General features: G+C 38.2%; 2 protein-coding genes across 2 annotated transcripts; both read left to right on the top strand.

Annotated features, from left to right (window-relative positions):
• Nucleotides 1-529: 529 nt before the first annotated feature.
• LOC127938364 (26S proteasome regulatory subunit 4) lies at nt 530-6,431 on the top strand. Its single transcript, XM_052534943.1, has 11 exons — nt 530-630; nt 2,066-2,119; nt 2,204-2,300; nt 2,386-2,510; nt 2,592-2,777; nt 4,070-4,198; nt 4,382-4,478; nt 4,583-4,772; nt 5,405-5,556; nt 5,638-5,792; nt 5,963-6,431. Exons 1-11 carry the CDS (start codon nt 628-630, stop codon nt 6,095-6,097), a joined length of 1,323 nt encoding a protein of 440 aa, XP_052390903.1. The 5' UTR covers nt 530-627; the 3' UTR covers nt 6,098-6,431.
• Nucleotides 6,432-9,166: 2,735 nt separating this feature from the next.
• Nucleotides 9,167-19,209, top strand: LOC127938373 (calmodulin-1). Its single transcript, XM_052534957.1, has 6 exons — nt 9,167-9,304; nt 14,059-14,089; nt 14,179-14,322; nt 17,423-17,529; nt 17,634-17,769; nt 18,309-19,209. The coding sequence occupies exons 1-6, from the start codon at nt 9,302-9,304 to the stop codon at nt 18,335-18,337; spliced, it is 450 nt and encodes a 149-aa protein (XP_052390917.1). The 5' UTR covers nt 9,167-9,301; the 3' UTR covers nt 18,338-19,209.
• The last annotated feature ends 2,664 nt before the right edge of the window (nt 19,210-21,873 follow it).

The raw sequence follows: 21,873 nt of genomic DNA, 5'->3' as shown, positions 1-21,873 counted from the left end.
TAATGGGTTTTTCCACTTAGTGGCAGCACTCAGACGTAAAGATGGACCGAGCATCTTCAGATCAGATTACCTGAGCTACAATGTGTCTGACGCTCGGAGGCTGCTATGGAAACTCGTCTTCATCGGCCTCAGATGATAAAACACTGATAACAGTGAATATGAGCTCCAGGGGTGAGATGTTGGAGTCGGTGAGGGGTCCAGTGAAGACCCCCTGCAAACCCCCGAAACACATCGGAGAGGAAATCACAGTGTGAAATGGAAAAAAAAAACATGGTTGTGAAAATAGCCCAGGACCTACATTCAGTAAATAACACAAGCTTCAATCATAGAAACAAACTTACATGACAAAGGAGCTGTTGAAGTTTCACATAGCCTGCTTATGAAACAAAACATCATCTTCTAAACATTAAAACGCAAAATTATGACAAATACACATCGACAGGCTGAACTACACTACAGCTAATATGTGCCCCATAGCTAACAGTGTTAAGAGTATTTGCCAATGAAAACTACAGATCTCTTACTACAATGAATAAACAAACGCGTTTCGGTATTTCGCGTGCTTTGTCCCAATAGTCTATCCGTAGCTACGTTATTTGTCAGCGACAGCGACCAGCGGTGGTGAAGATGGTGAGTGAGCCAGCAGTTTATTGACAGATTCGTTGGTTAATTTGTTTCTATCTCATCTAAATTCAGCAATTTGCAAATATAGTACGTGAAAGCTGTGTAAACGGGCACATGAAGGGTGTCTCACAACTCTCTGTTTGATAAGCCTGTCGGTGTTTAATTCAACGATGTACGTTAGAATTAACAACATCATTCATGTCTTCTGAAGAGATATTCTTTGATCTTAAAAGCGTTAAAATCACTCTTGTAGCCCCCATACAACCTAAAACGCGTCAACCCGTTAATACAACTCACAGTTACACAGTTTTTGATGATTTATGGTGAATTATTGCAATCTGGGTGAAAACTAGCAGTGCGTCTTGACAGACTGTATAGTCAGTGAACATGACTATTTATGACTTTTCTTCTGTTACATTTTAAGTGGTGGAAGTCATATTTAAAAGTGTATTATTCCATAATTATATATTATTGTTTATTTTGGAAAGTGACACTTTTTTTCGAGATTCTTTGATGAATAATAAGTTAAAGAACAGGATTTAATAAAAAAATATTTTAACTGTATATAAGTCTTTGCTATCACTTCTTAACAATTTACACATCTTTGCTGAATAAAAGTTTTACTTTCTTTACAGAAAAAAAGAAAGAAGAAAGAATAAAAAAGTACTGATCTCAAACTTTTGAACTGTAGTTTATATTGTTAGAAAGGATTTCTATTTTAAACAAATGCTCTTCTTTTTAACTTATTCATCAAAGAATCCTGAAAAGTGTCACAGGTCCCAAAAAATCTTAAGCAGCTCAACAGTTTTCCAGCATTTATTATAAATCACAATATTAGAATGATTTCTGAAGCATCATGTGACACTTTATTTTTTACGTAATGATGCTGAAAATACAGCTTTGCATCACAGGAATAAATTAGATTTTAATGTATATTAAAATAGAAAAACTTTATTTTACATCGTAATATGATTTCACAATATAAATTTTTCCCCCCTGTGTTTTGATCAATTAAATGCAGCTTTGATTAGCATGAGAAACTCCTGTAAAAAAAAATAAAAAAAATCGTTCTGATCCCAAACTTTTGACTGGAAGTGTATGCATTCATGTTATAAAATGCTAAACATTCCAGTATATGTCCCATTTTGGTATCCGCATCAAATTAAATTGACAAAAGTGATCTCATACACACACAAAGCATATTTAATGCAAATAAAGTTTTCTACTTATTGTTTCAAATAATAATAATACGTATATAATAATAATATATATATATTTATATATATATATATATATATATATATATATATATATATATATATATATATATATATATATACACAGGACATATTCTAATGTATGAAAAACAAATGTAAAGCTGTAATTCATTTCAAGACTATAACTATATATGAATATTGGACTTGAATCTTTCTCAACACAGGGCCAGAGTCAAAGCGGAGGACACGGACCAGGAGGTGGAAAGAAAGATGATAAGGTGACCAAACATAACTGACATTTTATAACCGCATCAGCCAGAGGTCTGTCCTTAATTAAATGATTTAATCTATCATAATAACAGGACAAGAAGAAGAAATATGAGCCACCCATTCCAACCAGAGTGGGCAAGAGGAAGAGGAAGTCCAAGGGTCCTGATGCTGCTAGCAAACTGCCTTTAGGTACAAGATGTGACTTCAGCTGTTGAACTCCACTGTGTCTTTCATCAGATGTTCAGTTAGTGTCAGATTCTCTCTCTCTGTATAGTCACACCTCACACGCAGTGCAGGCTGAAGCTCCTGAAGCAGGAGAGAATTAAAGATTATCTGCTGATGGAAGAGGAGTTCATCAGGAACCAGGAGCAGATGAAACCTCTGGAGGAGAAACAGGAGGTGCACCATCCATCCTCTCTCTCGCTCCCCTTTTTTTGCTCTTTTTGTCTGTGCTGATAGTTATGTTTTTGCACTTCTTAGGAGGAGAGGTCAAAGGTCGATGACCTGAGGGGGACTCCTATGTCTGTGGGGACCCTGGAGGAGATCATTGATGACAATCACGCCATCGTCTCCACGTCCGTGGGCTCGGAGCACTATGTCAGCATCCTGTCATTTGTCGACAAAGATCTGCTGGAGCCCGGCTGTTCTGTCTTACTCAATCACAAGGTACATTGTCCACCAGGATTGAATAGAAATAGGACGAATTCCTCAAACTTAGAGGGATAGGTCACTCAAATTGAAATTAAGATATTTATAATGAATGCTGCTCGATTATGGCGAAAATCATAATCACAATTATTTTGTAATCGGGGTTATTTAACACGACTATGAGTGGGACACATGACCGAAACGTAATACTAGTCATTTTTAAAGATAAATTATAAAAATTGTATAACAGTTTAAATATATATATATATACGTTCTGTAAAAAAGGTTTCTATGACATCTACATTTTAGAGGCATTTTAGATTTTTTGAGATTTAAAGTAATTGCACTATTCTCAATATCACGGCAGAATGCTAGGATAATTAATATTCGTTAAATAAAAATAAAATAATTAATCGGTCAGTAATAAAATAAAAAAAAAACATAGGACAAATACAATAGCTAACAAGATACAAATGAAACAAATTGTGCTTTAAGTTTTTGATGCAAGCCTAAAGTATTCAGCCTACTAGAGAAATCATATAATTGAATGGAAATTAAAACAGCGTAGTCTTTACTGTAAGAATTCAACTTCCTTTGTTCCTTATTAAAGCTACTAAAGTCCTTCAGTCACGAGCAGTGAGTCTTTTGTTCTTTGATTAATATTAAGCACACATATTAGCCTGCTGTCACTTTAAGAGCCGCACGGATCCAGTGTTCATTCTCTACTGTTTACGTTCACTTATTAAGTAACCGACGAAGGTTTATGCGAATAATCACTAAACGCTGTGTTTTAACACATTTTGCATGTCTTTGACTGTTTAGGGGCGCACCTTAAGCCTAAAAGTTGACTTTATGTGTCTGTGTACTCCTCAGAGGTTTCTGTGCCTCTGTTGAAAGTTCAGGTAATCAAAACTTTAAAGGCTATAAGTGATAAAGGTTATAACTGAAATCCGGTCATCATGTACTACAATTGTGTCTCTTTAGAAGGATTGGATTAAACCACTTGATTCACATGGATTCAGTTTTGGGGTCTTTTAAGTGTTAGTTACCTGGTCTTTCAGTGGAGGGACAGAAACCTCTCAGGTTTCATGAAAAAAATCTTAAAAACATATCAAATTCATGTTTTGAAGATTAACCAGAGTCTTTTGGATTTGCAACAACATGAGGGTGAGTAAATGACGCCAGGGCCTTCTCTTCAAAACATATCCTGCTGTCTGCATCCATTTGTGTTCGAATGCTGCGTTCCTGTAGCTAATTCAGGATACTGAATGTTGGTGGGTTAAATGATTGATTGAATGATTGTTGTTTAGGTCCATGCTGTCATAGGGGTTTTGATGGACGACACAGACCCTCTTGTTACCGTCATGAAGGTGGAGAAGGCTCCACAGGAGACGTACGCTGACATCGGTGGACTGGACAATCAGATACAAGAAATTAAGGCAAAATGAAAACATACATTAAATATATAGCTCCCTTTATATTTTAGGAAGGGTGTCCTGTCAGAAGGGGATCATACGCTGGTCAATGCAGCTGTTATAATAGTTAATATTTTCACGTTGCTTTGTGATGTTTAATCAGGGAAAAGTGAATCTATGCTGCTTAACTAATGTTCTGACCTGTAGGAGTCCGTGGAGCTGCCGCTGACCCATCCAGAGTACTATGAGGAAATGGGCATCAAGCCACCCAAAGGGGTCATCCTCTACGGCCCCCCTGGAACAGGTGAGTCCAACACCCCCTGTTCGTTTCAGTCTTCCTATAGTCAAATAAGGGCATGTAGTGACATCACAGGTCTTGACCTATCATGTCATTTTCCCGGATGTTAGGTAAAACCCTCCTTGCCAAGGCAGTGGCCAATCAGACGTCTGCAACGTTTTTGCGGGTTGTTGGTTCCGAGCTGATTCAGAAGTATCTCGGCGATGGTCCTAAACTAGTACGTGAGCTCTTCAGGGTGGCAGAGGAACATGCTCCTTCTATTGTCTTCATCGATGAGATTGACGCCATTGGAACTAAGAGGTAGAGCAGTGTTATGAAATATTTCAAATATGCTAAAAAATAAATGATTGTTTTTCTTCATCAGATCAGGTTTTGAAGAAATGTAGCATTGCTTCACTTGCTCGCCAGGGGATCCTCTTGCAGTGAATGGGTGCCGTCGGAATGAGAGTCCACACCACTCCAGTTAATCAGTTAATGTCCTGTGAAGTGAAAAGCTGTGTTTTTGTAAGAAACAAAAATCCATTAAGACATCAAACCATTGCTTCCAGCTAAAATACAAGGCCTCTGTGCGTAATGTTGTTTTCACCAGTGGAAAAGTCATCTTGTCTGAATCAGGAGAGAAATATGCACTGTTTGAAAATGGACTTTATCACTGGAGGAAGCATTTTTATGGATTCTTCATTCATATTTTGGCCAGAAGTGAAAGTTTAGAGTCATGTTGTGGATTATTGTAATGTTTTTATCAGCTGTTTGGACTCTCATTCTGACGGCACCCATTCACTGCAGAGCATCCATTTGTGAGCAAGTGATGCAAATGCAACATTTCTCCAAAATCTGATGAAGAAAACCACTCATCTATATCTTGGATGGCCTGAGGGTGAATTTGGTGAATTACTCCTTTAATAAAGATATACCCTGATAACTTTTTACAGATACGACTCAAACTCAGGAGGTGAACGTGAAATTCAGAGAACCATGTTGGAGCTCCTCAACCAGCTGGATGGCTTTGATTCACGTGGAGATGTGAAGGTGGTTATGGCCACCAACAGAATAGAGACCCTTGACCCTGCTCTTATTAGACCAGGTACAACCCATGCCATGACGGTCAGAGCTTATGTGGCTTTTAGATGAACCCTCAAGGCATTTTTCTCTCCGTCACCCTCAGGTCGCATCGACCGTAAGATTGAGTTTCCATTACCAGATGAGAAAACCAAGAGAAGGATCTTCCAGATCCACACCAGCAGGATGACGGTGGCTGAGGACGTGAGCTTGGACGAGCTCATCCTGGCTAAAGACGACCTTTCAGGAGCTGATATTAAGGTACGTTAAGGGGTTCGGTTCATTATAAAGTGTCGCAGAAAAGCTTTGCTGCCCTCTTGTGTTGATTGTTACAATTTTTCTCTATAATTTTCAAAATGCAAAAGAATTTCTCTCATACACACATGGTATTTCTCATGTGTATCTCATCTCTTGACTTCCTGTCTCTTCAGGCCATCTGTACAGAAGCAGGTCTCATGGCCCTCAGAGAGCGCAGGATGAAGGTCACCAATGAGGACTTCAAGAAGTCTAAAGAAAATGTGCTGTATAAGAAGCAGGAGGGCACCCCTGAAGGCCTCTATCTCTAGTCTAGTCTAGCTCCACTTTTCATGAGAGTGCAGCACTATTGCACATTTGGCTAAATCTACGCATGCCGATTTGTTTTATTTTTTGTTATTGGGGTTAGAAAATAAATCCTACTGTATCAGGGAGATTTGATCGGATTGTTTCTTTTTTATAGCTCTCAGTAGGTGATTCATTTAGCATTCGTTTGATCAAAAACAGTAAAAGCAGTAATCCTGTGAAATATTATTGCAGTTTAAAAGAACAGTTTTTGTATTTTAATATATTTTAAAGTGTATTTTATTCCTGTGATTCAAAGCATCATTACTTAAATACATTAAATTAAATCATTCTGATGTGCTGATTTGCTGCTCAGTTATTATTGGTGCTCAATTATTATTAATAGTTCGTAAATGGTTTCAGTGTAATGTTTTTGTTAAAAAAGCGTGAAGCATTTTCTTCTGTGATTCTTTGATGAATAAAAAGTTCAAAAGAGCGGCATTTATTTTTTAAATATTAATCTTACATAATCTAAACTTTTGAATGGTTATGTGTTCAGTGTTTCTTGAACATGAACTTGTTTTTCTGAATTTAATTATTCGAATCGGAAAGTCAGTAAAAGGTAGCGTGTCCTCAGAGAGAGAAATGATTAATTTTCCTTCCGTAGAGCTTCTGCTAATTACTAAACTAGAGGACCAGCGTCTTCTCTCCTGCTCGACTCTGCAGAGATCGGCATAATTAATGCAGCGTTTTTAGATCGTTCTCATCTCAATCTCTGCTCTCTGTTCCCCTTCATTATTTAAAACACCCTCATCACAATACTGTATCCCAGAATGGGTGTGCTACAGCTCTTGTTTGTCCGGGTTTGAATACATTATTATGAAATATTATTGTATATTATTACATTATTAGAGGTGCTACAGTTTATAAAATGTTTCAAATCCACCAAAAAGAATGTTTTGCTTCTTTAAGTCCTGTTGGGAAACCTTCATTTTTCACTGACCTCTGCAAAGCAGCGTGAAGAGGGTGATGAAAATGCTTCCTTAAGTTAAACGAGCAACTAGTGAAAGTCTGCAGTCAGCAGTCGGCCTGCGGCCCTTCACAGGATCCTTAAATCAGTCAGCGCATGCACATCAATGCACATTCAGCAGTCAGAGACTAGCTCACGTAGACCAAAAGCTGGATGCAGACCCTTAGACGGTGTCACTGATGCAGAGCTTCTTCATAACAGGCCTCACATTATACAGTGTGAACCCTGTTCATCTGTGATCTTTCACACTTAGGACACTAGGTGTCATGTTTGACCATTTTTGTAGGACATTGGCAAGAGAAGGCCATGGCAGGTTAGAAACAGGTTCTGGGTCTTGGGGACAATTTTGTTCAAATAACATCTTAACTAATAGAGTTTAATTACTGTAAACTAATATTTGCTTAATAAATTAAATAATGGGTGGGATGTGGAGATGAAGTTACTGTCTAGCACACAGAACATAATTACTTTTATAATAGATAATATTATAATAATTAGCTAATAATGGCATCGACTAACTTGTACTGGGTTTAATAAAAGATGCCCCAAGCCACAAAATCGGCATATATATATATAGTAAATGTAAAATGCTGAGTGTTGACCTACAGGTGATTGGTTCATGGGTTGTACATAAGCCAATAGAAAGTGCTGAACATTCTGTGTGGGTCAAACCTGATGCACTTCCTCTTTTCTGTATAGAAATTGTCCTTCAGTAGGGTACACTATAAGTAAATGTTACCCAATACTATTATAGTATAATTCAATAACTTAATCCATTTTTTGTTTAGGTTTTACTATGACCAACTTGATGGGATTTTTTATTATTATTATTATTATATAGCTACCGTTGGCTGGTGCATTGCAGGTCCAGGGCGGCCAATAATGCCCCCCTTAACATTGTGTATAATATTGCAGGTCTGCGTCAACCAATCAGATGCTCCGTAACAAACCGACGCCGCGAAGTCTCAAGCGGAGGGAAATCCACGCGCATCCATCCGCCGAGAGAAACTAGTGCCACACGTCACTGAGTTCATGAAGCGCCCGTTCTTCATAAAATCATTAAGAGCAGTGTTGATTTAATAATTAGCTAATAATGGCATCGACTAACTTGTACTGGGTTTAATAAAAGATGCCCCAAGCCACAAAATCCTATTCTAAAATACCCAAACATTGCAGAAATTAGTTTTTGGTGCCTCCGTTTTTGTATGTTATTAATTATCTAATAATTACCACAGACCTCCTCTGGATAATTTGTTAATCTCTGACAATGAACTGAACAATATAAGAAATTCAGTCTGTAAAAAAATCTTCAGCAGTTATTAATATATTTAAAAATGGACCATAATTGGTTGGTTTTTAATTTTAATTTATTTGTAATGTATATATATATATAATATAATGCAGCCTGGTATATATATATATATATATATATATATATATATATATATATATATATATCAAGCTAAGCTATATATTATTTAATTTCAACAATAACTAATAAATATATATAAATTAAGAAAGTAATTAAGCTATATTTAAATTAAGCTGATATAAGCTAGTCTACCATGTCAGGTCATCTGAAAATGCTTCAAACCCAATTAATACGAGCAAACACTTTTATTTATTTATTATTATTTGTATTATTTATTTATTTTTTTCAGTGGGGCAATGACTGCATCTTCTCTTCTGGGTGACAAATGTATGTGTATAAATAGACTACATTAATTATTAAATTCCTCAGACTGGGGCAAGGAACGAAAATTTAATTAATCTATGACAATAAATCACAAAATGAGAGAACTCTTGCCAATCAGTATGACTGAGTGGCAGTTTATCAACAGTTATTCTCCAAACCATGAGTCCATTAACCTGCTAATTGTGTGTAAAGATGCATTGTCTGGCACAGACGTTTATTAATCCATCATCTTAATGCTGAAATATTTCAGAGAGCCATGCACACTGTACTGCATCGGCGCGCTGCTGTGCGCTTCGGTCTGCGTGCGCTCTAACGGCGCGTGTGATTGGCGGAGAGGGGAGGGCAGGACGCTCGCGCGCACCGAGTCAGGAAGTGAGTGGCGGATGAATACATGTGCGCTTCTCGCCGAGCGCGTCCACAGCCAGAGCCGCAGCAGCGCGCGCATCCCGAAGAGACCTGCTTTCAGTCTAGTCTGGAGATTACCACGCTTTACTCCCTACAAACATGGTACGTACTCTTTTGTTTCATATAACGTTACTTTTAATGCATTACTCGGCCAGACAGCAACTCAAACAGTCCGTTCGCATCAAATTAGCATTGTTAAGTTAGAAATAGGCTTTTAATATAAGCGTTAGTATATGTATCTTCTCGAGATGATTTACTACATTGAAAAGCATATAATCAAACTGTATTTAGTTACCTGCTATTGAGGTGTATTTCAGTGATACAGCAGACAGAGTGAAGCCTGAATATACAACTGCGCAGTTCTTACATCCTTTATCTCACATACGGGTTACACGCATCAAACGATGTGCAACACGTCCCTTATGTTATTGTTTTCGCGTTATAGTTTACAATATCATTAATTCAGATCATCATGACAGCACATTGAAAACTGTACCTGTGATGTTTTAATTAGACAGACTGGTTGTGTCAGTGTTTGGGGTGTAGAGGGTCAGAAGGTTAGCATGATTGGGATGTTTCTGCTAATGTTCGTGAAATATGATGGATGGGAGATGATGAAGATGACTGTGGATGTGTCTGAGAAGAGGATGTGGAGGATGTGGCTCCGCCAGCGTCTGTTGCATCATCTTCCTCCCTTTAAAAGCCCTCTAAAGACTGAATTACACACCAGCCGTGCCAGTGTTTCCCATCTAAAACCACTTTACACACATTTAAAGGCCTCATTAATGACAGGCAGTTGTATTTTAACCAAACCACATTGCTGCATGGGCTAAAAAGGTGTAGGCTTATGGTAATGGGTGCCCAGTTTCCTGTATTTTGTCTGTAGTCACTAGCTTATATGCAAATAAAAGGTGTGGCTTTGTGAAATGTCTGTCATGTCTTTCTTTTTTAGTTTTGTTGAATTTGAGAAGAGTTGCTCGGCATTTCGTGTTTGTGTGATGTAACTGTGGTGCATCCAAGTAAACCAAAACCTGTTGGGAGGTTCCTTTAGCCTCCCTGTGGGAATCGGAAATCACTCATTATGTATTTTTAATATCCGTTTCTTTTACGCAGCAAATAGTGTTTTCTACTGAAGAAATGCTAATAATCTCATGTGTCTACACACATCATTTTTTTGTTTATAATTTTTTTTTACAGTGGATAAAATCTTAGTTTGTCATGAAATTCTTCCAAGATCTAAGATGCTATCTGAGCTGGGCTGTTTGCATTTCTTTTATAGCTTTGTACTCGTACTGTATGTCAAGAATTATGTCATTTATGTCCATTTCTATTTCTTCTTTAATTTAAATGTACCTGAGAGCTCCATTAGTCTTCTGTGAAAGATCGAACTCTCAGCAATAACATTTTATGTTTTGCTTTTGTGCGTATGGCTTAATGTTTCTGGCCTGGCAGTAGATATGAGTTTGGTTTGTTGTAGGTGGTTGGATCTCTATATTTGGTAGATCTGGTAGGAGACCGCTGTCCTGGGTGAATCTGTGATGTAATGTTCCCTGAAACTCATGCTTTATGTGTTGGGACTCTTGTGGATTATACTGACCTACATTGATTTGCCTGAGCATTTTTAATAAGCAGAAGAACAGTGCTTCATACGAACGCATCTCACCACAGATGGGTGACAGTAGTAAGTACAGCTGACGGGATTCGCTCTTGTGGTTTCTGTAGCCTGTGGAGTTGTAGAGATCTTTTAGCATTCAGGTGCGTAATAGAAAATAGAGATTGGGAACAGTTTGCTTTGCATCTTGGTTTTGTGTCACATTCTCTGTGAAAACTCATTATGTCACTATTCGAGGTGCAGTAATTAGACATGGACTACGTTTTCAAGCTGTTAAAATTCGGGTTATGGTCGGGTTAAGGTCACTATTCGGGTTTCTGAAACATTCGGGATAACCCGTTTACATGCGTGAGCAAAGAGAGTTACTCCTGTATACATGGAATGTGTAATCAGTCGCCAATATCCCGATTTAAACGGCGACGCACGCTTAGCGTCTGGACGTAAGACGCAATATGCGTCATTTCCGATTCTTCTTCCTGTATCCAAAGACTCAAAAGACCAAGATTCCTTGCGAGTAGAACATGCGCAGAACACACATTTTGATGGGGATATGCCGAAACGCGTTTACAAGACCAAATATTCGGGTTAGAAAAGGGGTACCCCAGGTATAATATCCGGGTTTTTAAAAACCGGGATATGAGCATATCCGGTTTTTTGCCGGTGTTTACATGGCCGTGCGCGACCGGGTTATTGCTAATATCCCAGTTTTGAATGGGTTATTGGGTGCATGTAAACGTAGTCACTGTTTCAGGCTGAAACAGTTAAATGATATTTTACAGCTGTGAGACCAATACAATTTCCAATATTCATTGTACGAAGAGCCAACTTTGCCCCATTCATTTATGAAAAATACTGAACATTTGGATATAAATTAATTATCGGACTAAATGAAGTGTGTACGTAACATAGTACACGATTTAAAAATGAGAAAACCAATTTATATTAACCAATTTATTGTTTATAAATATTCATGAAAATTACAGACAATTTTGGCAAACTGAGAAAAATTGGAAAAAATTAAATGTCATTGCCACTAAAATGTGTGGGTATATAATATTTAAATGTAATATTGAAATAGAAGTTGTTTAAAGTTATAAATATGCATAGGTATGGAAATTAAAGACAACTGAAAATAAAGAAAAGTGTATGAAAAATCAAATGTAGTTGTTACTAAATTGTGTGGGTATATTGAAAAGTAATATTGAAGTAAACATTGTATAGAATTATATATATGTATATAGGTATGAAAACTGCAGAAAACAGAAATTACGACATTGACTGTTATGAAACTTAATATTCAGTAAATTGTGGGCGTTGTTGACTTGACCTTGAAGTTGACCTTGAGCTGAACTGAGCTGGACGATGACTTTATAATATTTAAATTTAATGTTGAAATACATATTTTAACTGTATACAATATTTATGTATAGGTATGAAAATGACAGACAACAATTTTGACAATTATGAGTAATATATGAATGTAGTTTTGTTTTGAAAGGGTAACGTATATCATATAGCTATGACACAATTGATAAAATTTTCAAATATTTGCAGGATATCGGCCTGGTATATAACAGTTCAGTAGTCCTAGACTAAAAGATCATCATGATAACTACACTGCCTACACTACTAGAACGTGCTATCACTTCTACTCGTAACTGCCTATTATCTCCATGTCTGATTACGATTAACAGGTTTAGGAAAAGCAGCATGTTGCTGAATGTTTGGGGGATTGTCGGGTTTCAGAGCACCTGCTTAAATATGTGTGTTTGTGATGTCTTTATCGACCTACAACCACTACTTTCCATTTACTGGCCATTTTAAAAACCAAATGTTTCAGACAGCGAGACTGACAGTCTTCTGCGGCTCACGCTGGATGGCAGGGAGTCCCAGAGCAGCTGCGTCTGTTCCCCTGCTGCAGCGCCCCATCCCCTAGGATCAGCTTTGGTGTGGGGGGGGGGGGGGGGGGATTGCCTGGGTACTGGGCACAGGGGCATGAGGAATGAAATGAGCCATACAGCTGGCAGCAGGAAGACCCACTTATCTAACAAACCATCATTATATCTGCTAGAGACTGAACTGCTGGAACTATTGGATCCAGTGCGTGTGCATCACAAAAGCTCTTAAGTCTGATCTCAGCTGCATGTTATGTCATATCATGTGAGCAATATGGTTGCTTAATGCATAAAGGAAGTAAAATAATTGGTGTGATTGAAGGGATCCTCTGTGTATTCCTCTGTCTGTGGCCCATTAGCCCCACTCCTCCCCTTCATAATGTTGGTTATTTGTTTTCCTAGCAGCTTTTATCCACTTTATCAAGCTCTTGAGACTCATACAGCAAGCTTTCTCTCCTCGCTGTCTGGGTTGTTGGGCAGTGTCCTGTAATCTGATGCCACTGGATGAGCTAAAGCGTTTTGTTTGGATGTCACATGAAATCTGAGCACAAAATGTGTTTACTCCTACACTCTTAAATATAAAGGTGCTTTATTGTCATCGATGGTTCCACAAAGAACCTTTAACATCCATAGAATCTTTCAGATGCACAAAGGGTTCTTTAGATTTTTTAAATGTTCTTTGCACTAAAGAAATCCAAATCTTTTAAAGAACAGTTCATTGAAAGGTTTTTTAGGGGAACCAAAAATGGTTCTACTATGACATCGCTGCCAAAGCCCTCTGTTGGGATCTTTCTTTGTAAGGGTGTAAAACCTTTCAGATGCACAGAAGGTTCTTTATAGTGGAAAAAGGTTCTGCAGATTAATATTTTTCACACACAGCAAAAAAAAAAAAAAAAAAAAGGTTCTTTTGAGAACTGTTCATGAAATGGTAACAGATTTCCTTGGGGAACCGAAAATGGTGGTTCTGAAAACCTTTTGGAACCTTTCGCAGTGATGCCATTGAAGAACCATTTTGGTTTGGGTTAGAACCTTTCATTGACCAGTTCCTAAAAGGAACTATTTTCTTCTTAGTGTGAAGCCTTTTACATTTTCCAATTTTGTCCAGTGGAAAGGTTCTATTGATGTTAAAGGTTCTCAATGGATCCATTAATGCCAATAAAGAACCTTTATTTTAAGATTATGCTTCATGCTACAAGTGTCACATTATCAGTTCAGTTTTAGTATAATGGTAGACGACTCTTAGAGATGCATTACATTATTTTTTTTAAATACTAAAACAGAAAACTTTTTTTTGTCTGTGTCTACTTCGTAAAATGGTAACCAGTATTTCTTTTCTCTTTGATTTCTAGGCTGACCAGTTAACAGAAGAGCAGATCGCTGGTAAGAGTTCATGCACACAATCAGATGACTTTGATTTGTGTATTTTTAAGCACACACTAAATCTAGCTAAAACCCTTTTCTGATCTCAGAGTTCAAGGAGGCTTTCTCTTTATTCGACAAGGATGGTGACGGCACCATCACGACCAAAGAGCTGGGCACAGTCATGCGGTCGCTGGGGCAGAACCCCACGGAGGCAGAGCTGCAGGACATGATCAATGAGGTGGACGCTGATGGTGAGTGGTTTTGAAAGTAATGATGAATCACAGCTGAAAGAAATTGATCACCTTTTTTTAAATATAAAATATAAATACAAAATATCTCCAACTTCAAGGACACTTCCCACAAACTCAAACAATGGGTTGAATCAGTGTTGTGTCAGATTGGTCACACACAATGCTCAATTTTGAAATTAAATTCTTGATTGATTTAAAGATAAATGCAATATATAAAGCAGCATTATATAAAAAATGTCAGTCATGCAACTGTCCTGAAATCACAATGAAGAAAACCTTATTATTATTATTTTTTTAATCAAGTAACAAGTATTGTGAAAAATGACATCCTTCACCTTTAATTGAAAGAAGCTGGAATAAGTACAGCCCGTCTGTGAGACCATTTCATCTCATCCACTCGTCGCTGTGACATAACAGCGTCCAACGGTGCGACGATCCACTCACTCAGCACTCTCTCAGCCAAGATTGACACCAGAAAACTCTCCAATCAGCCACTTGTCACCGACGTCTCAGATAGAAAGACAGACAGCCGAGATGGTGTGGGAGGATCAGGAGGCCGCGAGACTCCCGAAGCCTGTCAGATTGGGAGCCGTTCTTTCGGTCTTCTTCGATCAGTGAATCGATAGGCCTGTGGGATGCACCCTGCCTCCCTCCTGCCGTGACGTGATCTAGGTCAGACGGCAATAATGCCAGTAGTGGAAAATAAAAGTAATTGCATAATCCACTCTTTGCGATCGTCATTTTGTTCCCACGCACTTATCGAACTCAGTTGCCAGGAAACCGGGGAAGAACTTATTTTGAGAATCGACACTGGAAGTGACTTGGAAATGGCTGATTTCAGCATAATTGTGCATTGCTGAGTGGTCCTTCTAGTAATGAATTGTGCTTCCCTTAGGTACTTGTGAAAGACTGTGCTAATATGACTCAACATCCTGTAGCGAGCAAAGGTCTTACATTTTTTGATCTGCCATGCTAAGAATGTGGAGTGTTGTTTATTGAATAGGAGTTACTCTCTGGTTGTCTTGCTCTATTACGCCACACACCATTAAATCACCATCTGCTCCAAGCCACAGGACTGCAGCCTTCAAATCAGACTCAAAGCTCATTGTCCCTTTTAGGCTGGCTAATCCTAGACCAGTGGCTCCTCACGTCCAGTCGGTAATCCAGCCTGGTCTTTATTACCGCACGCTTGACCTATTTCAGACCTCAGTGAACGTTAAACGTGGTTTAGCTCTTTTATGGTCAGCTGCGGCTAGTCTGTGCCAGATGTAGGGATCTAGCTGTGCCTCTTATATCATAGTCACCCTCTCAGCTTTTATTATTCACAGCAGTCCTTCGAGGACTATCATCCCCTGCTAATCCAGAGTGAGTCACATGGTTTTTGATCTCTCTTAGTGAATGCCCACCTCATCCCTTTGATGGCTCATTGGTAAACTGTGAGTGACCACAGCGTGTCACAATAAGGACTGTGGTTTACATTAGGAGAGCTTCCCTGGCGAATGAGCCTGAGACCGAGTGGAGGTGTCATCGCCCATAACAAAACGACAGTTTTGGTAGACTTTGGGCCAGATGTACTAACACAGGGGAAAATGGTGATGAAAAGTTGCCTTGTTGCATATGCAACTGTAGGAGTTTCCTTTCAGACACACAATTTAAATGAGGAGAGTATTTAAAGGGTTAGTTTACCCCAAAATAAAAATGATGTCATTCATACTCACCCTCATGTTGTTCCAAATCCTTCGGAACACAAATTAGGATATTTTGGATGAAATCCGAGAGCTGTCTGACCCTACATAGACAGCAACGCAACTGAAAAGTTCCCAGGTCCAGAAACGTAGTGAATACATCAGTAAAACAGTCCAGCTTGCAGTACCTCTGCTACTAAATTCATTTCAAAATGGCAATCAATATACAACTATGATCAGCTGTTCCTTCATCTTGGCTGAGCTTTCAACGTTGTTACGGGAAAGGATGAAGCTGATTGGTTAGTTCTTGTCACATGACCCGTGGTGCGCTTGTGGCATTCTGAAAAGTTGAAATGTTTTTAACTCGATGCGGTGTGGACGCGCCTGGAAAAAATGGGCGCGCCGCGACCGCGTCGCTTCCATTATGAGCGCGCATACCGCGAGCCTACATTGGAAATAATGAACTTGAGAGCGCAAAAGACGCGATGTGTGAACGGCCCCTTACTCAACCGTTTTTCTCCCCCGAGTTGGGTCTTCTGCCATTTTGGAGAGTACCCGTAACATATTGGACGTAATCAGCATTGTTTACGTTTGGGGGGAAAGCGCGTGCATGAATGTGATTTGTGTAATAAACATTGTTTATGTTTAGGGGAAAGTGTACCTATGCATTGTAATACTCTCTTAAATGGCAAAAGACGTAACTCAGGGGAGAAAAACGAGTAAAATAATTTTCATTTTGGGGTGAACTAACCCTTTACATTCATAATGTAAGGTGACTAGGATTTTAACTAAGGTTTGAATTAGTCAGTTTACTGGTATTTGTGTCATTATGTCATTTTGCAATTGACATGGCTGTGTGATAGTTGCTGATTTGCACTCCTCTTGGTAGATTGCATTATTTATTGGGGAAATGATCTGACTGCATCTGTGTTTATTAATTTGTGCATTGTCAGTAGGTCAACCACAGAACTTTTCACTCCCATCGGCGCTTTTACGCGATTGCGGTCTCATACTAATTTGCCTTATTTTGTTAACTTAAATATGAATGCTTTTTCTGCCTGAGAGTCTAAAATAAAAAGGTAAGGTAAAGTTTAAAATTTGATATAAAGTCTAAATTAAAGTTGTAATTCTTAGGTAAAAACAAACAAACACATAATGACCATTCAAAAACAATTGTGAGAAATTAAGTCACAATACTGAAAAATAGTCATGTTTATGAGAAACAAATTCATTTTAAGTTGAATATTTATTGCTGTTTTAAGCTATAAATTCACAACTGTGCGATGTAAAGTCATTGTTAACTTTTCAGTTTTGTCAATCTGAGGTGGAAATGGTTTCTGTATCAGAATATCTGAGGTTAGCATTTCCTGTCCAATCTTCTGTTTTCAGTAAAATCTCACTTCCTGCTTTCACAGGAAATGGAACCATAGACTTCCCAGAGTTCTTGACAATGATGGCCAGGAAAATGAAGGACACAGACAGCGAGGAAGAGATCCGCGAGGCTTTTCGGGTATTTGACAAGGTATGTTTGAGCTGTAACTATTTCACTTGACTGTTTATGTCACATCAGCGAGGCCAAGATTTTCCCGCCCTTTTTGTGGCTGACATTCAGTTTTTTCTCCTCAGGATGGTAATGGCTACATCAGTGCTGCAGAGTTGCGTCACGTCATGACAAACCTCGGCGAGAAGCTGACAGATGAAGAGGTGGATGAAATGATCAGAGAAGCAGACATAGATGGCGATGGTCAGGTGAATTATGAAGGTAAGTTGCTTACTCTACCCCTCATAGCCCACTGTATTTCCCCCATTTCTTAGTCTGTTCATTTGGTATAATGCACCTACAAATGTACCACATAAAGTATATGTAGTAAGTGGTTACTAAGGTTGGGGATTATTGGAAAATATATTTAAACAAAAACATCAGAATCAAAGTCAAAAAGACTCTTCAGTCTTAATGATTCATTGATTCAGTTTAGAGTCTTAGATTCCTTTAGAATCTCATCTGTGTCTTTTGCTTTTAATTGATCTGCATCGAACATGGCTCACATTTCCCAGAATGCACTTTATTTGTACAGAGCACATGTGAAAGGCCCCTTTTTGTTTTGCTGTAAACTTAGCTTCTTGATTAGACGCATATGAAAACTGTTCGGAAATGAGATGCTAATTACCGTGTAAATTCTGGCTTCACCTCTTGATTAAAAAATTAATAACCCATTGAACAATTTAGCAGCTGGCTGCACAGCGTGGATTCAGCCCTAAAGCAACTTCCTAATCTCATTTTCTCTCTGTGTCTCCTCTCAGAATTTGTACAGATGATGACCGCAAAGTGAAGCCGACTCCTCCCGCCGTGCCCTCATAGAAGAGAAAAAAATCAGTCAAATGTTTTACTTACCTCTTGGAATCTTTTTTTTTTTTTTTTTTTCATAATGTTTCTTGTTTAAAATTAATTGAATGTTAAAATAAAGTATCCTTCTGTCCACACAGAAAATAATGGGGAAAAAAAAGTCAAATATCTGCATGAAATGGTTAGTGATCCTGTCCCCTAAGATCGGGAAATTTAACCTGTAACCACCTTCAAACTGAAGAAAACCAGCATTTGGTGAACTCCTTAAGTTCCATCTGCTCTTGATCATGTTTGGGCTGGCCATCCTCCTTCTGTTCTCTTGTTTTTCTGTTCTTCATGCATGCAGCTTGAGCCCGGAGCTCATTCTCCAGCCAGTCAGCGCGATCGGAGTCCACTGAAGTGTTGTATTGTGGGGTTTTGTAATTTAAGAGGAACCACGAGTAGAGAGAAAGCTTGTGAATTCAAGTTTCCTGTGGAATGGGGCTTTAATGTAACGTGGGGGGAAAAAGGGGAAAAAACCAAAACAAGAACAAAAAAATTTTCAAAAACCAAAAAAAGTTGGAAATGTTTGGCATGATTTTGTTTATTTTTGTCGATTGTTTATTTTTGTTTTGTGACTTTCTCTTCCTGGACGGCCGTCTCGCACCAGGATGGAGATGAGGATGGGATGGAGGGATGTTGTGGGTGTTTGGAGGAGTGTGGCTGAGCCTTCACTTTTCTGTCCTGGGTTTCGGTGAATTCTCCCCTGCACCGCTTCTGCTGCAGGAGTTTGCACTCCACTCTTCAGTTTGCATTCATTCCAAGTTGTACATGCTACTGTTTTAATATTTTCTTCAAATAAAGTGACCATGTACTTTACGACTCCCACTTCTGCTCTCTTATTTCTCATCAAGTCCGTTAACTGAGGTAAAGACAGGGTTTCTTCTCCGCTCTCGGTTTGCTTTAATTCACCTTCTCATCCATCTCAATGGAGCACAGATCAGTGACCGCTCTAGGCCACCTAGTCAAACAGTTAATAACCCAATCAACTGGCTTCTCTAGAAGTTTTCACCTTTTCTCAAGTGTTGTTGTACACCTCAGTTCTCTTAGCTTCAGATATTTACACATATCAGACTTAAAAAGGATTGACCTGCATAATGCAAAACTCCAGTCTTAACTGCCGCCCACCCAAGACGCAGGAGAGAGTCTCACTCGCCAGACCCACACATTTTGACATCTGAGCTGCTGTTGGGGTTAAATTGGCTGTATCAATATTTCACGTGTAAATGAGGCAGTGCTGGTGCCGCAGCAGTAATAGGAGAGCAGGATTTACCGACCAACAACACTGAGACCAAACACTATCAGATTACACAAAACAATGCAGAAACCAGCTCCTGCATGTTCAGGCCACAACCTTTTTGCTTAAGTGCTTTTGTATAATAGTATTGTATTTCAAAATCCAGAGCCTTAAAAAAATGTAAGCTAGTTTTTCGGTGATATTTTACGGCAAACAAAAGTAAAAACATTCATAATTTTGAGATATTGTGCAGTCCTAACGTAGACTATATATATATATATATATATATATAAAACTAACACTTTTTAAAAGGGTAATGTAAAAATGACTGGCTTCTTTTAGTCTGTTTGTGTTCGCTTTGAGGTCATCCATATCAGAGGTTTTAAAATGTTGGCTGCAGAGAGGAAATAAGTGGTTCATTGCAAAATATGAGGATGTCAAGTAATATGAAAAACGCATGTTTGCTGGTGAGCATAACTACATTTTTGTCTCATTACGCACCACAAGTGTGTCCATTGGCTGAAAGGCCTTTTAGTGAAGCGTTCAGTGGATGTAAGTGGTTATTGTTGCATAATGCAAACTTCTTCATTACTTTTTTAAAGGTATGCAATAAGTAGTGCTAATGCCCATTTAAAATAAAGCCAAGTAATTGTCACGTTTTGCTTTTTCTTTTACTTCTAACAGATGCCAAGTTCTGTCATGCGCAGGCTGAAGATATTCACATATTCACAGTGTTAAACCACTTGGCACAAGCTGATTGGTTGATGTTGCATACACAACCAATGAGCTTGCTGCTTTGCATTTCAGTGGCTGGTTAGCATTTACTGGAGCAGTTCGCAGTGTGCTTTCAGACTTCCTCTAAAAACCCTCCACCTTCCCCAGCTCCACCTGTATAGATCTGCTATGAGTTATTATATATGATATTTGTGCAGCAGCAGTATGTCTGAAATTTTCACAGCCCCGTATCGGCATATGTATTGGCAGAAGCAATTCAGCAGCCTAGAAGATATTCAGCCGAGATCAAATGCATTATCACTGACATATCCATTACCATAATACTAAAATCTTCAGAAAGCTGTCATGATACAACTGTCTCACAGATGCAGCATTCTGTTTCTGGTTACAGATGGCAGTTTGTCACTCATGATTACTGTAATTGTAGCAATACATCCCTTGATGAAAGATCACTCTAACCTTTACCAGCTCCTGTGGTGATGACTTCCTCCTGTCTGACATCAGATCAGTGTTTCTGAAGGCAAAATGGCCAGTTTCTTCTGTATATATATATATATATATATATATATATATATATATATATATATATATATATAGAGAGAGAGAGAGAGAGAGAGAGAGAGAGAGAGAGAGAGAATATGCAAAAATCAAGAGGTACAATCTTCTGAATCTGACATGAAATATAGCTTATATATATATGTGTGTGTGTGTGTGTGCGTGTATGTGTGTGTATGTATATATATAAGCTATATGAATTTCATGTCAGATTCAGAATACATATACATACATACATATATATATATATATATAGATATTGGAGTCAAGTCAATGATAATATTCATTTTTGAGTGAACTAACCATTTTTAAAAGTATGAATTTAATTCCTATAGATGCCAAAACATCAAACTAAAGGCCCATGTTTTTATTATTCTTTGGCTTAAAAGAATCTGTAAGACTGCTGACAGAAGAATGTGTGTGTGTGTGTGTGTGTGTGAGAGAGAGAGAGAGAGAGAACATGTATGTGTGTGTATTTGCATACAGTATGGCAGAGTGCAACACAGTAAGCCCACCGTGAAAAATTGTGCACAAAAGCCCCAAAACACATAATGCATAAAAACCCTTTCAGACAGATTTTGTAATAAATTGCTTCCTAAAGCGTTTCTTCATGCATCAGCCATGCAAGGCACAGAGGAGGGGTTTCCCCAGCACAACTACAGGATGAACACATGCATGGAATAAGTGTTTAAAAAGTATATTATACTATATACACACTATACATACACATACTATATTTATAAATAAATAAATACACAAACTTAATGTGCAATATATTAATTTATGAAAATATATGTACTTTTTATGTTGAATTTTTATATTGAATGTATGTTGAAAATGATGATGAAGATGCATTGTTCCACCACATTACAGTTCTGGAGCTACGGAATTTAAACACTTTTAAGAATTGTATTTTCAAAACCATGAAACCAACATAAATACGGAGACTTCATTTG

The sequence above is a fragment of the Carassius gibelio genome, chromosome A20 (genome assembly GCF_023724105.1).
Source record: "Carassius gibelio isolate Cgi1373 ecotype wild population from Czech Republic chromosome A20, carGib1.2-hapl.c, whole genome shotgun sequence".
Taxonomy (NCBI): Eukaryota; Metazoa; Chordata; class Actinopteri; order Cypriniformes; family Cyprinidae; genus Carassius; species Carassius gibelio.
The sequence above is the reverse complement of the archived record's forward strand: the minus strand, read 5'-3'. Positions and strand labels throughout refer to the sequence as shown.